General features: G+C 40.6%; 1 protein-coding gene across 15 annotated transcripts in view; it reads right to left on the bottom strand.

The window, feature by feature from the left end:
• The window catches only part of CLASP2 (cytoplasmic linker associated protein 2), a 276,272-nt gene that overhangs the window by 163,610 nt on the left and 100,419 nt on the right, over positions 1–12,243 (bottom strand). For all 15 annotated transcript variants that reach the window (XM_077811095.1, XM_077811084.1, XM_077811089.1 and 12 more), the window contains exon 9: positions 1,590–1,669. In XM_077811095.1, the coding sequence (XP_077667221.1) occupies positions 1,590–1,669 (80 nt within the window). The remainder of the gene's footprint in view (positions 1–1,589; positions 1,670–12,243) is intronic.

The raw sequence follows: 12,243 nt of genomic DNA, 5'->3' as shown, positions 1-12,243 counted from the left end.
GGAGATACCTGCAATAAACTATTCCCTTCACAAAAATGGGCAGCTGCATCTTTGCCTACAGATATTCCCAGAAGCATACCTAACAAACAGCTGTGTTGTCATATGGAAGGAACAATGTACACCACTGTGGGTCACTCATACAGAGGATCCTTTACGGTGGTCACAACCTGCAATGAGTTCTCAGTGTTCTACTATACGTTGGGGGTTTAGATAATTTTTTTCCAACAAGAGTGCACTTAACAGATGGCCCAACCACAAAAAGCACCAAATACCCATAGTTCAGCACTCTGATAATTCAGAACACTTAATTAAAGGTCAGATATTAGAAAGAACTCCGTACCCCTAATTTAGGCACTCAGGTAAGAGGCTAGACTTTTCAAAAGAGTTCTGTTAGAGATGAGCACTTTCGACAATCTGTCTGTGTGTGCTAGATTCAGGTCCCAAATTTTAGACACCCAACTTGGAAAACATTAGCCTTGCTTTTTTAAACCATTTGTCTAGTTCAGCATTTAATAAAGTTACAACCCTAGATTTTCCATAAAATCATGTCTGTCTTTCATTCACATCATGTATCGGCATTAAACATGTAAAGTAACACTTCAATGAGAACAAGGTCACTTCTCTCAGCAATTACTGGGAAAAGATTAGTAAAACAACAATGGGCTTGAACCTGAAAAGGAAAAATAAAGGTTAATTAGTAACTAATAGTTGAAACAAACAGTTTCCAAGAGAGGCTAGGAAATAACCATCAATGGAAAACTTAAGGACTAATTTGACACTATTTACGAGGAACAATGCAATGATGATGGAATCGATCCTACTAGGACGCAAAACTGGACTCAATTATACATTTGCACTTATTCCCAAAGCGAATATTTCCATGATTAGCTGCTGTATCCAAAAAATACATATTTTCACTTTTTTTTTTTTTAAAAAGAGGGTACCTGTATTCATATGATAGGGATCGTGACACAGAACGTTTACATGTTCATTTTGAATGCAAGTAATGACAGACATATGTAAACACAGGCATTGTATGAGTGTATTAAACAATTCCTAAAGTTAATGTCTGGGTAAATTGTAATCCACTATTCACGAAGAACAGAAAGGAAATTAGCAATGTGAATCAAACCTCTTGTCAACTTATTTTAAAAATCAAACCCTCCATGACTCAAATTACACAAGAAAGCTGTTAACAAAAATACAAACAAACCTATTTTAGGTTTTTTAATACACTCAGCACAAACTGTCCTGTGCCTATGTTAGAAATAATATTAATTCCCTAGACCAGACCAATATACCAAAGTTCAGTGAAGAACAAATCTTATAGCTAACTTTGAATTCTAGCCTAAAAATATAATGGAAGCCAACACCCATTTTTAGTATGTATGTGCAGGCACTTGCAATAATTTGAAGGGGAAATGTTAACAATACCCAGCTAAGGCGGATCATTTCATGACAACAAAGCATAATTAGAAAAAAATTAACGATTAAAGAGGCCTTTTGACATACAGTATTGCAAATCAACACACATAAAAATAAGACATTTCTTCTGAAAATAAAATTGAGTACGAATGACAATGTCTTACCTGTACAGAAGGAACATCTGTAAATGCCTTAATAAAATCATCCTCATCGACGGCTCCAGCTCCTCCTTCTTTAGATGCACCTATGTAAGTTTTAAAACAAAAAACTGCTTAATGTTGTCTAATACATTTCAAATTTACAAAGATTTTCCAGTTCAAATATATTCAATTTATATTTAACTTTAGTTACAGTGTAATCTTTAGTACCTGGTAAGGCAAGGTGAAAAATTTCATAGAACTGATAAACACGGAATTTCTACTATATAGGAAATTTTAATATTCTAACATCTGTTTTCATCTTTAATCTGGACAGAATCAAAATACCAAAACTTTTCATAAAATACTAAGTTACAAAAAATTTTGATGTGGGAATGTCAAATTTCTGACATTTTCAACCAAAACAAAATATTTCAACATCCTCGAACTGAGACATTTAAATTTGTTAACCGAATATAAAATATTTTTTTCCATTTTACCATAGAAAAAAATTTCCCCACAAAAGTCAACATTTTACAGTGAAAACATTCATTTTTGCTGAAACCACATTTTCTGCCAAAAAAATCCCCTGAACATTTCCAACCTGCTCTAATATTTAATCCCTAGAACACCCATCACCATACAACATGCTTGTACAGAATGCCTCCCCTATCTACTGAAATAAAACAGGTTTTCCTTGAACATGTATCACACAATAAACTAACAGTGGATTTAAAAATCCTATTTAAAGTAAATTTGTTAGTCTCTAAGAAAAGGAGTACTTGTGGCACCTTAGAAACTAACCAATTTATTTGAGCATAAGCTTTCGTGAGCTACAGCTCACTTCATCAGATGCATACTGTGGAAAATACAGAAGATGTTTTTATACACACCGACCATGAAAAATTGGGTGTTTATCACTACAAAAGGTTTTCTCTCCCCTCCACCCCACCCTCCTGCTGGTAATAGCTTATCTAAAGTGATCACTCTCCTTACAATGTGTATGATAATCAAGGTGGGCCATTTCCAGCACAAATCCAGGGTTTAACAAGAACGTATGAGGAACAGTGTGTGTGTGTGGGGGGGGGGGGGGGCGCGGCAGGGGGGGCGGAATAAACAAGGAGAAATAGGTTACTTTTTATAATGAATCAACCATTCCCAGTCTCTATTCAAGCCTAAGTTAATTGTATCCAATTTACAAATTAATTCCAATTCAGCAGTCTCTCGCTGGAGTCTGAAGTTTTTTTGTTGAAGGATAGTCACTTTGAGATCAGAAACAGAGTGACCACAGAGACTGAAGTGTTCTCCAACTGGTTTATGAATGTTATAATTCTTGACATCTGATTTGTGTCCATTTATTCTTTTACGCAGAGACTGTCCAGTTTGACCAATGTACATGGCAGAGGGGCATTGCTGGCACATGATGGCATATATCACATTGGTAGATGTGCAGGTGAACGAGCCTCTGATAGCGTGGCTGATGTTATTAGGCCCTGTGATGGTGTCTCCTGAATAGGTATGTGGGCACAGTTGGCAACGGGCTTTGTTGCAAGGATAGATTCCTGGGTTAGTGGTTCTGTTGTGTGGTATGTGGTTGCTGGTGAGTATTTGCTTCAGGCTGGGGGGCGGTCTGTAGGCAAGGACTGGCCTGTCTCCCAGGATTTGTGAGAGCGTTGGGTCGTCCTTCAGGATAGGTTGTAGATCCTTAATAATGCATTGGAGGGGTTTTAGTTGGGGGCTGAAGGTGACGGCTAGTGGCGTTCTGTTATTTTCTTCGTTAGGCCTGTCCTGTAGTAGGAGACTTCTGGGAACTCTTCTGGCTCTGTCAATCTGTTTCTACACTTCAGCAGGTGGGTATTGTAGTTGTAAGAATGCTTGATAGAGATCTTGTAGGTGTTTGTCTCTGTCTGAGGAGTTGGAGCAAATGCGGTTGTATCGCAGAGCTTGGCTGTAGACGATGGATCGTGTGGTGTGGTCAGGGTGAAAGTTGGAGGCATGTAGGTAGGAATAGCAGTCAGTGGGTTTCCGGTATAGCGTGGTGTTTATGTGACCATCGTTTATTAGCACTGTAGTGTCCACGAAGTGGATCTCTTGTGGGGACTGGACCAGGCTGAGGTTGATGGTGGGATGGAAATTGTTGAAATCATGGTGAAATTCCTCAAGGGCTTCTTTTCCATGGGTCCAGATGATGAAGATGTCATCAATATAGCGCAAGTAGAGTAGGGGCGTAAGGGGACGAGAGCTGAGGAAGCGTTGTTCTAAGTCAGCCATAAAAATGTTGGCATACTGTGGGGCCATGAGAGACTGCTGAATTGGAATTAATTTGCAAATTGGATACAATTAACTTAGGCTTGAATAGAGACTGGGAATGGTTGATTCATTATAAAAAGTAACCTATTTCCCCTTGTTTATTCCTTCACCCCCCCCACCCCCCCACTGTTCCTCATACATTCTTGTTAAACCCTGGATTTGTTCTGGAAATGGCCCACCTTGATTATCATACATATTGTAAGGAGAGTGATCGCTTTAGATAAGCTATTACCAGCAGGAGAGTGGGGTGGAGGGAGAGTAAACCTTTTGTAGTGATAAACACCCAATTTTTCATGGTCTGTGTGTATAAAAACATCTTCTGTATTTTCCACAGTATGCATCTGATGAAGTGAGCTGTAGCTCACGAAAGCTTATGCTCAAATAAATTGGTTAGTCTCCAAGGTGCCACAAGTACTCCTTTTCTTTTTGCGAATACAGACTAACACGGCTGCTACTCTGAAACTTTTCATTTTAAGTAATTCCCCTGTTATGAAGATTCAAAATATAGGGCCGATCTTGCAGCCATTCCACAATGCCCACTGAAGTCAAGGGAAAGCTGCATGTAGAAAGACTAGACTAATTGTGATCATTTCAATACACAGCAATAACACACACAAGTGAAAACAAACAAAAAAAGTTTAAGAAACAAGCTAAAACTAACAATCTAACCATGTGCTCAAAAGGCTATCTGAGCTTATCTACTGTACTTCTGAAATAAAATTTTAAAGATCACATGGTACCATAGTTTATAGAGGGCTTCTGTAGTTTGTTACCAAAATAAAATTATTCAGTAACACTTTCAAACAGTAACTCTATAAGGTTCCTATCAACATTCTTTTTCAGAATTATGCAACGAATATTGTTTTAACAGCAGAGACAATATCTGATATCGAGCAGAAAAGCAGCATAGACTCAATAGTTTACACATAAAAAGTAAGTATTATTATTTTGCTACTTGTAACTCAAAAGCAGTAGAGATACTAAAATAGCGCCATCCCTTTTTCAGCCAGGCAGTCAAAGGCTCTTTGGAAAATGTACATACTTTATTGGTGCAGTGTGGTTCCCTTGGTCCTACCCTACTGACCAATATTGGTGTGATGATGTTATTGGCTGACAAAAGCATCAGATCACTGTATTTACCATGAGTTGCAATTAAGTGCTTGGCAGAACTGCATTAAGACACAAGAAGTTTCACCTTTCTTTAAATGGGATGAACAATTTTCTACTAGCTTAAGAAGAGAGTTGGAGACTGGTTAATGACTGTGATTCTTATTTCCACTTTAATTTTTCTGGATAACAATAGCTGGTATGCTGGACCAACTGTGAGAAGGGTCCTTACTAAGAGCACAGTAGCTATGCCAAATGGTTGGAGGCTATTGAGGGTGAAAACTGATTGTCTTCAGCCTTCCTCTAATAATATCACATTTCCTGATCTTCCTCCAGTGGGAGTCTAGTCTTTCTGTTGAATCCTGAGAATGTGCAGGCAGAAAATTATAACAGTTTTTATTCATGAACTGTACTCTTCCTTGTTCAGTATTGGTAATAGGGGACATCATATCAAATATTTTTTCCTGAATTTCCCCCCTACCACTTTGTCTAAGAAGGACTCCCAAGAAGAGTCCCTCCCAGAAATGGAGTGGAGCTCACTAATTATCCAGACAAGTAGTTTCTCTTTCATGCCTGGAGCCACAAGCATCTCCTAGTTAGTGTGTTAAAAACCACAACCATGGAGGAAAACCTGACAGAATCCATTGTGGCATTCATTACATATTATGCTGTGATTGAGATTTTATTAAGGATGGCCTAAAAGCTTGTCCTTGGGCAGCAATAGTTCTTTTAGATTCTCAAACTAGATCATGATTACCCCTACTTAGAAAATATCTGATGAGGCTTGCACACACTTAGCAGGTGCCTCATAAAAGAAAACCAAGTCAAAACTATTTTGGCAAGAATTCTCCTCCCAAGAGTAATAATTTCCATGCTTGATGCTGCCAGAGCAACATGTAATTTTGTAAGTTAGGTCAGGGACAGTGCTATATTTGAGTAAAACTTCATCACTACTTTATTCATTTGCCTACCCTTTGCTGGTTGCTCCCATTCTGATTTGATTGCTTTCCTTGGATCATTCTTGTTCCTTCAGGGAAAGTAATCCTGGTTGGAGGAATTTGTCTGAATTTTGCTCAGCGGTTGGTTCACACCCAAGACCAGGGCGACTTGGCTGGTCATCTTCATTCTTACTGGGGAACGAGAATGCCTGTTCTAAGCATTAGCTCCAGATTATTCAGTGCCTGAAAATGGACAATTTCTTTAATTCAGAAGTGAAGAACAAGAGATGAAGGTCCTATGCATCTTGAATTTCTTGCTGCACTTCATGAGTGTGTGGAGGTTGTTTTTTTTTTAGATTTAGGAAAATAAGTTTATTCAGAATAAGAATCCCTTGCCTTTAAGGGCTTGTCTACAATGGCAATTTACAGCGCTGCAACTTTCTTGCTTAAGGGTGTGAAAAAACACCCCCCTGAGCACAGCAAGTTTCAGTGCTGTAAAGCACCAATGTAGACAGAGCACCAGCGCTGGGAGCCGAGCTCCTAGTTCTGGTAGCGTCACCCCTCATGGAGGTGGTTTTTTAAGAGCACTGGGAGAGAGCCGTGACCACACAAGCCACATTAAAGCACTGCCATGGCAGCGCTTTAGCGTTCCCAGTGTAGACTAGCTCTAAGGGGGTTTTAGCATTTGGTATTTTAAGGAATTCATTAGCCCTAGTAGTGATGGATCAACTCTAACCCAAATTACATATTGGTAGCATTTGAAGAGCAGGCTGAAGCACCAGGAACAAATCCTGCTTTTGCCATAAAGGTTTGACAGCATAATTTAGGCTGTCGTTTAGGAATGAAGATGGCTCCTGAGGTGCTTGGGATCTGACACAGGGCCGAGAAAAACAAGTCTTACTTCCTGGACAGTACTGGAAGAGCAATCTTCTTCAAGTTACCAGATTTCTTGCCTTCTGTGTGTCTCTAGGACTCTTCCTTTGAAGTATGTTTCACGTGTTCTGCCATCAACATGGAAGGCTCTGAGTTTACATACTATTTTTCAAAGACTCAGTGTACAAAAATGTGCCAAGTGTTATGCAGGAATTTCTGAACCTTTTGTGAGAAAGATGCCTGCTGACTCCACAAACAAGGTAGGATCTCAACAAATTGGGTGCTTCTGTTATATAAAAGCTGCCTTTGATAAGACTGTCCATTCTCTACCAACCTGATGCTGGCTATACAGCTTCCCCAGACAGAGACTCCCTGTTGTGAAATGAAAGAGAGGGAAGAAGACAACAGTACAGAGGAGGAGAAGGAGAAAGGTGAAAAGAAGTGGGAAGGAGTCTCTTGAGTTCTTCCAAAAGCAAATACAGTCCAAATAAAATGGGAGTTCTAGAGTTGCTATCCTCAGTTCCTGCAGAGAAAGGAACCTCTGATTACTAAGTACTGGAATGAGTTCTATTATTTTTGCCATCATGTCTTCGTAGCTCTAGCTGCTTCTAAAGACTTCAGAAATGAAGCTCAATACATGAGAAAAGGTCAGTGGACATGTCAATCCATAAATGACTTTTTTGGTAACATTTTTGTTTTGAATAAATGCATAGAGTCAATTTAAAACCACACTTCTGACTGAAAATAGTTTACTATTGTTACAATACCTATGAGTACTGTAATAAAAGTGAGAAAAAAGTTGTTTTTAATTTGCATATATACCACCACTGGATATTAGTTTCACAGTATCCCCTTTCTTCAATATCTCCTCTTTGAATGGATGCATCCGTGAAAAAATCATTTTTTTAAAATAGGAAAATGTCACTGAAAAAACACACAAAAATTGGTAGCGGAATTTAGGGCAGCTGTAGTCCTTGAAACTACTTCTAACTCATTTTTTCCCTCTTAAATGGTCACCCTAAAAAACAGAGTTCCCGAAATCAGAAATATGTTCAATCCAAAATGTAATTCCCAAATGCAGAGATAAATATGCCAATGAACTTTGCCAGAGAGTGGTATTAGACAATAGCTCTTCATCCCTAAAGGTTCCGTAGTTCCACATCTTATTTTGCCCCCCTTCTTCAACATGTACTTGGAGAAGGTTAGTAAGGTGTGGGCTCCAGTGTTTTCAGTACCCTTGAAAACACCCAGCTCTAACTGTATCTCACCTAACTGAACAACTGCTGTCAAACATCTGGCCCAGAGAGTGGAATGGGAGTGAAGGCTTTGTCTGTCTGAAGCTCCATCTGGCCAAGACTGTGGTGATACTAGCAGTTGGGATGAAGCAACAGGAAGATATGGAAAAGAGCATATCTAATCTTCTGACTGAATTTATGTGCCTGCCATTTGTCAGTAGTTTGCAGTTTAGGAATTACTTCATTCCTAGCTGCCATTAGACAATCACACAGAAGCAATGACGAGAATGGTTTTTTCCATCTTGTCTGACTTGGAAATTGTACCTATTTCTTTCATATGGAGACCTTGCTACTGGAATTCATGCCTTCCTCATCTCACTAGAACCGCAATACACTCTAAATAACACACCTTAAATACACTTAAAAACTGGTTGAAGAACACAACAGCCAACGTATTAAATAGTTTCTGTCAGTCGCAACGGCTCGATGTCTAGCTGGCAGCCAGAATCAAGCGGCATGCCCCAGGGGTCAGTTTTGTTCAACATTTTCATTAATGATCTGGATGATGGTATGGATTTCACCCTCAGCAAGTTTGCAGATGACACTAAGCTGGGGGGAGAGGTAGATACGCTGAAGGGTAGGGATAGGGTCCAGGGTGACCTAGACAAATTGGAGGATTGGGCCAAAAAGAAATCTGTTGAGGTTCAACAAGGACAAGTGCAGAGTCCTGCACTTAGGATGGAAGAATCCCATGCACTGCTACAGGCTGGGGACCGACTGGCTCAGTGGTAGTTCTGCAGAAAAGGATCTGGGGATTACAGTGGATGAGAAGCTCGATATGAGTCAACAGTGTGCCCTTGTTGCCAAGAAGGCTAATGGCATATTGGGCTGCACTAGTAGGAGCACTGCCAGTGGATCGAGGGAAGTTATTATTCCCCTCTATTCGGCACTTGTGAGTCCACATCTAGAGTACTGCATCCAGTTTTGGGGCCCCCACTACAGAAAGGATGTGGAAAAATTGGAGAGAGTCCAGTGGAGGGCAACAAAAATGATTAGGGGGCTGGGGCACATGACTTATGAGGAGAGGCGAAGGGAACTGGGCTTATTTAGTCTGCAGAAGAGCGAGGGGGGATTTGATAGCAGCCTTCAACTACCTGAAGGGGGGTTCCAAAGAGGATGGAGCTTGGCTGTTCTCAGTGGTGGCAGATAACAGAACAAGGAGCAATGGCCTCAAGTTGCAGTGGGGTAGGTCTACGTTGGATATTAGGAAAATCTATTTCACTAGGAGGGTGATGAAGCACTGGAATGGGTTACCCTAGGGAGGTGGTGGAATCTCCAGCCCTAGAGGTTTTTAAGGCCTGGCTTGACAAAGCCCTGGCTGGGATGATTTAGTTGGGGTTCGTCCTGCTTTGAGCAGGGGGTTGAACTAGATGACCTTCTGAGGTCTCTTCCAACTTCATCTTCTATGATTCTAACATACATCACAAGTTTCTCATGATCTGAACTGGCTGCCTTTTGATTCCAGAGTGGAAGTTAAGATGTTGGTTTTGGCCTATAAAGTTCTAAATGGTTTAAGTTTTGCCTGCTCGAGAGAAACTCCCATTTCCAGATGCCAAACCACCACAGATACAATTAATGGAGGCTCTGGAGTTACATTCTCCATTGGTCTGAAATACACCAAATTTGTAGACTTTTAGAAAAAACTGCAAGCCTATTTCACAGGCTTTTGGGAAGTATGGAGTAAAGTTTATACTGAACACAGATTTCATATTTTCAAAACTTTTCAGTCTTCTCTTAAATAACCACTGAATCAGCTAAATCAACTTGATATACGTAAAGGGCTTGGCATATTCACATAAATTACATGCAAGAACACAACTTTCAAAGAACATTATTGAAGTTGCAAAGTTAATGTCAAGGTTCCTTCCCCACTCTGAACTCTAGGGTACAGATGTGGGGACCTGCATGAAAACCTCCTAAGCTTACTTTTACCAGCTTAGGTTAAAACTTCCCCAAGGTACAAAATTATTTTACCCTTGGATTTCCACTGCCACCACCAAACTTTATCTGGGTTTACTGGGAAAAAGTAGTTTGGACACGTCTTCCCCCCCCAAAATCCTCCCAGCCCTTGCACCCCACTTCCTCGGGAAGGTTTGGTAAAAATCCTCACCAATTTGTATAGGTGACCACAGACCCAAACCCTTGGATCTTAGAACAATGAAAAAGCATTCAGTTTTCTTACAAGAAGACTTTTAATAGAAGTAAAGGAATCACCTCTGTAAAATCAGGATGGCAGATACCTTACAGGGTAATTAGATTCAAAACAGAGAATCCCTCTAGGCAAAACCTTAAGTTACAAAAAGACACACAGACAGCAATAGTCATTCTATTCAGCACAGCTCTTTTCTCAGCCATTTAAAGAAATCATAATCTAACACATACCTAGCTAGATTACTTACTAAAAGTTCTACGACTCCATTCCTGTTCTGTCCCCGGCAAAAGCAGCATACAGACAGATACAGACCCTTTGTTTTTTCTCCCTCCTCCCAGCTTTTGAAAGTATCTTGGCTCCTCATTGGTCATTTTGGTCAGATGCCACCTAGGTTACCTTTAGCTTCTTAACCCTTTACAGGTAAGAGGATTTTTCCTCTGGCCAGAAGGGATTTTAAAGGGGTTTACCCTTCCCTTTATATTTATGACAGTTAAGCACTCAAAAATTGAGAAATGCCAGAATTAAGGTTACCTGTGCAACCTTAATTTAGTACTCTTGTACATATGCATTTTTATATAGTCTAATTACATCATTACATACTATTTTTTCCATAGAACCCCTGCCTCCTTCAGTCCTCAAAACAGACAGTGCCCATTTAATGAGAAGTTGTTCAATATTTTGCTTCGTCTTCGACATTCCATATGTGGCTCAATGCCTTTGAATAGCGTGCAGTAACTAACAGTGGGCTGTAAACAGATCTATTAATTTCTTAATAGGCTTTTGCTACAGTTCTCATCACCACAGTATCTGAGTGCTTCCCAAACATTAATTTATCTTCACAACTCACCTGTGAGATGACTGGGTATTAGCTCCATTTTACAGATGGCAAACTGAGACACACAAAGATCAGTGTCAAAAGCATCTATTAATTTTGGGTGCACAACTTCAGACACTTAGGACCTTAATATATTCAAAGTACAGCTTCCATTGACTTCAACTGCAGCTGTGAATGATCAACATGTCTGCAAATCAGACCCTAGAGTCCTAAGTTGAGCAATTAAAAATTATCATGCAATTAGCGATCACTTGTGAGAAGTTCGCTTTAAGTGACTTGCCCAGAATCACAAAAGTTATATGTGGCAGAGGCAGGAATAGAATTACATTCTCCAGGATGGTATTCAACTGACATACCTATAAGACCACCCCTTCTTTTCATGCAATCCTGTGCCTCATTCACCTTACACCTTCCAACTTCTGCAACAACTGAGGCAGGGATCCTACAGACAACAGTCTCTTTCAGTACACTACTGTGATTCATCCCCAAAGCAGGGTAGAAAAAATAGCATGTGAACATGTAATTAAGGACACCCACTATCTCAGTCTCCCTCTGAGGGCTTCTCATCCAATCTCTGTCTCTTCACCTCCCCCAGCTCCTTGTCTCTTTTCCCTGCCAGTCCCCGTTCCCCCTTAGACCGTGGCTCCTTGTCAGATCAGTCTCCCTCCCTCCCAATACTGGTTCCCAGTCCCAGTTTCCTCCCTAGCTCCTCAGCTGCTCTCAATTAATTTTCCCCTTCCACACATTGTCTCCCCTCATTTCCCTCCCTGGCCTCCAGACCTAGAATCTGCCCCCCACCAGCCTCTAGTCCCAGTTTTCACCCCTGCCCCCAGGCACCTTATTCCAATCTACTCCCCGGCCCTTCCTTATAATGCCTTATGTCGAGCTCTTGTCTCTTCAGCATTTGAATCAGACTGCTTCCTCTTCCACACTGCCTGGTTACCAACAGTGGGGATCACTGACAGCACAGTGATGGATGCCTGCTGACTCCACAAACAAGGTAGGATCCCAACAACTGGGGTGCTTCTGTGAGATAAAAGCTCCCTGCTCTCAATTCTGGTGTCTGGCCCCAATCCAGCAGAGAGCAGCCATTACTTAGAAGTAAGGCTTTACCCCTGTAGCCCTGGGCTAAAGCATGCTCACTTACTCTATCCAGGGGGGTGTTGCATGC

Source organism: Eretmochelys imbricata, chromosome 2, assembly GCF_965152235.1.
Source record: "Eretmochelys imbricata isolate rEreImb1 chromosome 2, rEreImb1.hap1, whole genome shotgun sequence".
NCBI classification, from domain to species: domain Eukaryota; kingdom Metazoa; phylum Chordata; order Testudines; family Cheloniidae; genus Eretmochelys; species Eretmochelys imbricata.
The sequence above is the reverse complement of the archived record's forward strand: the minus strand, read 5'-3'. Positions and strand labels throughout refer to the sequence as shown.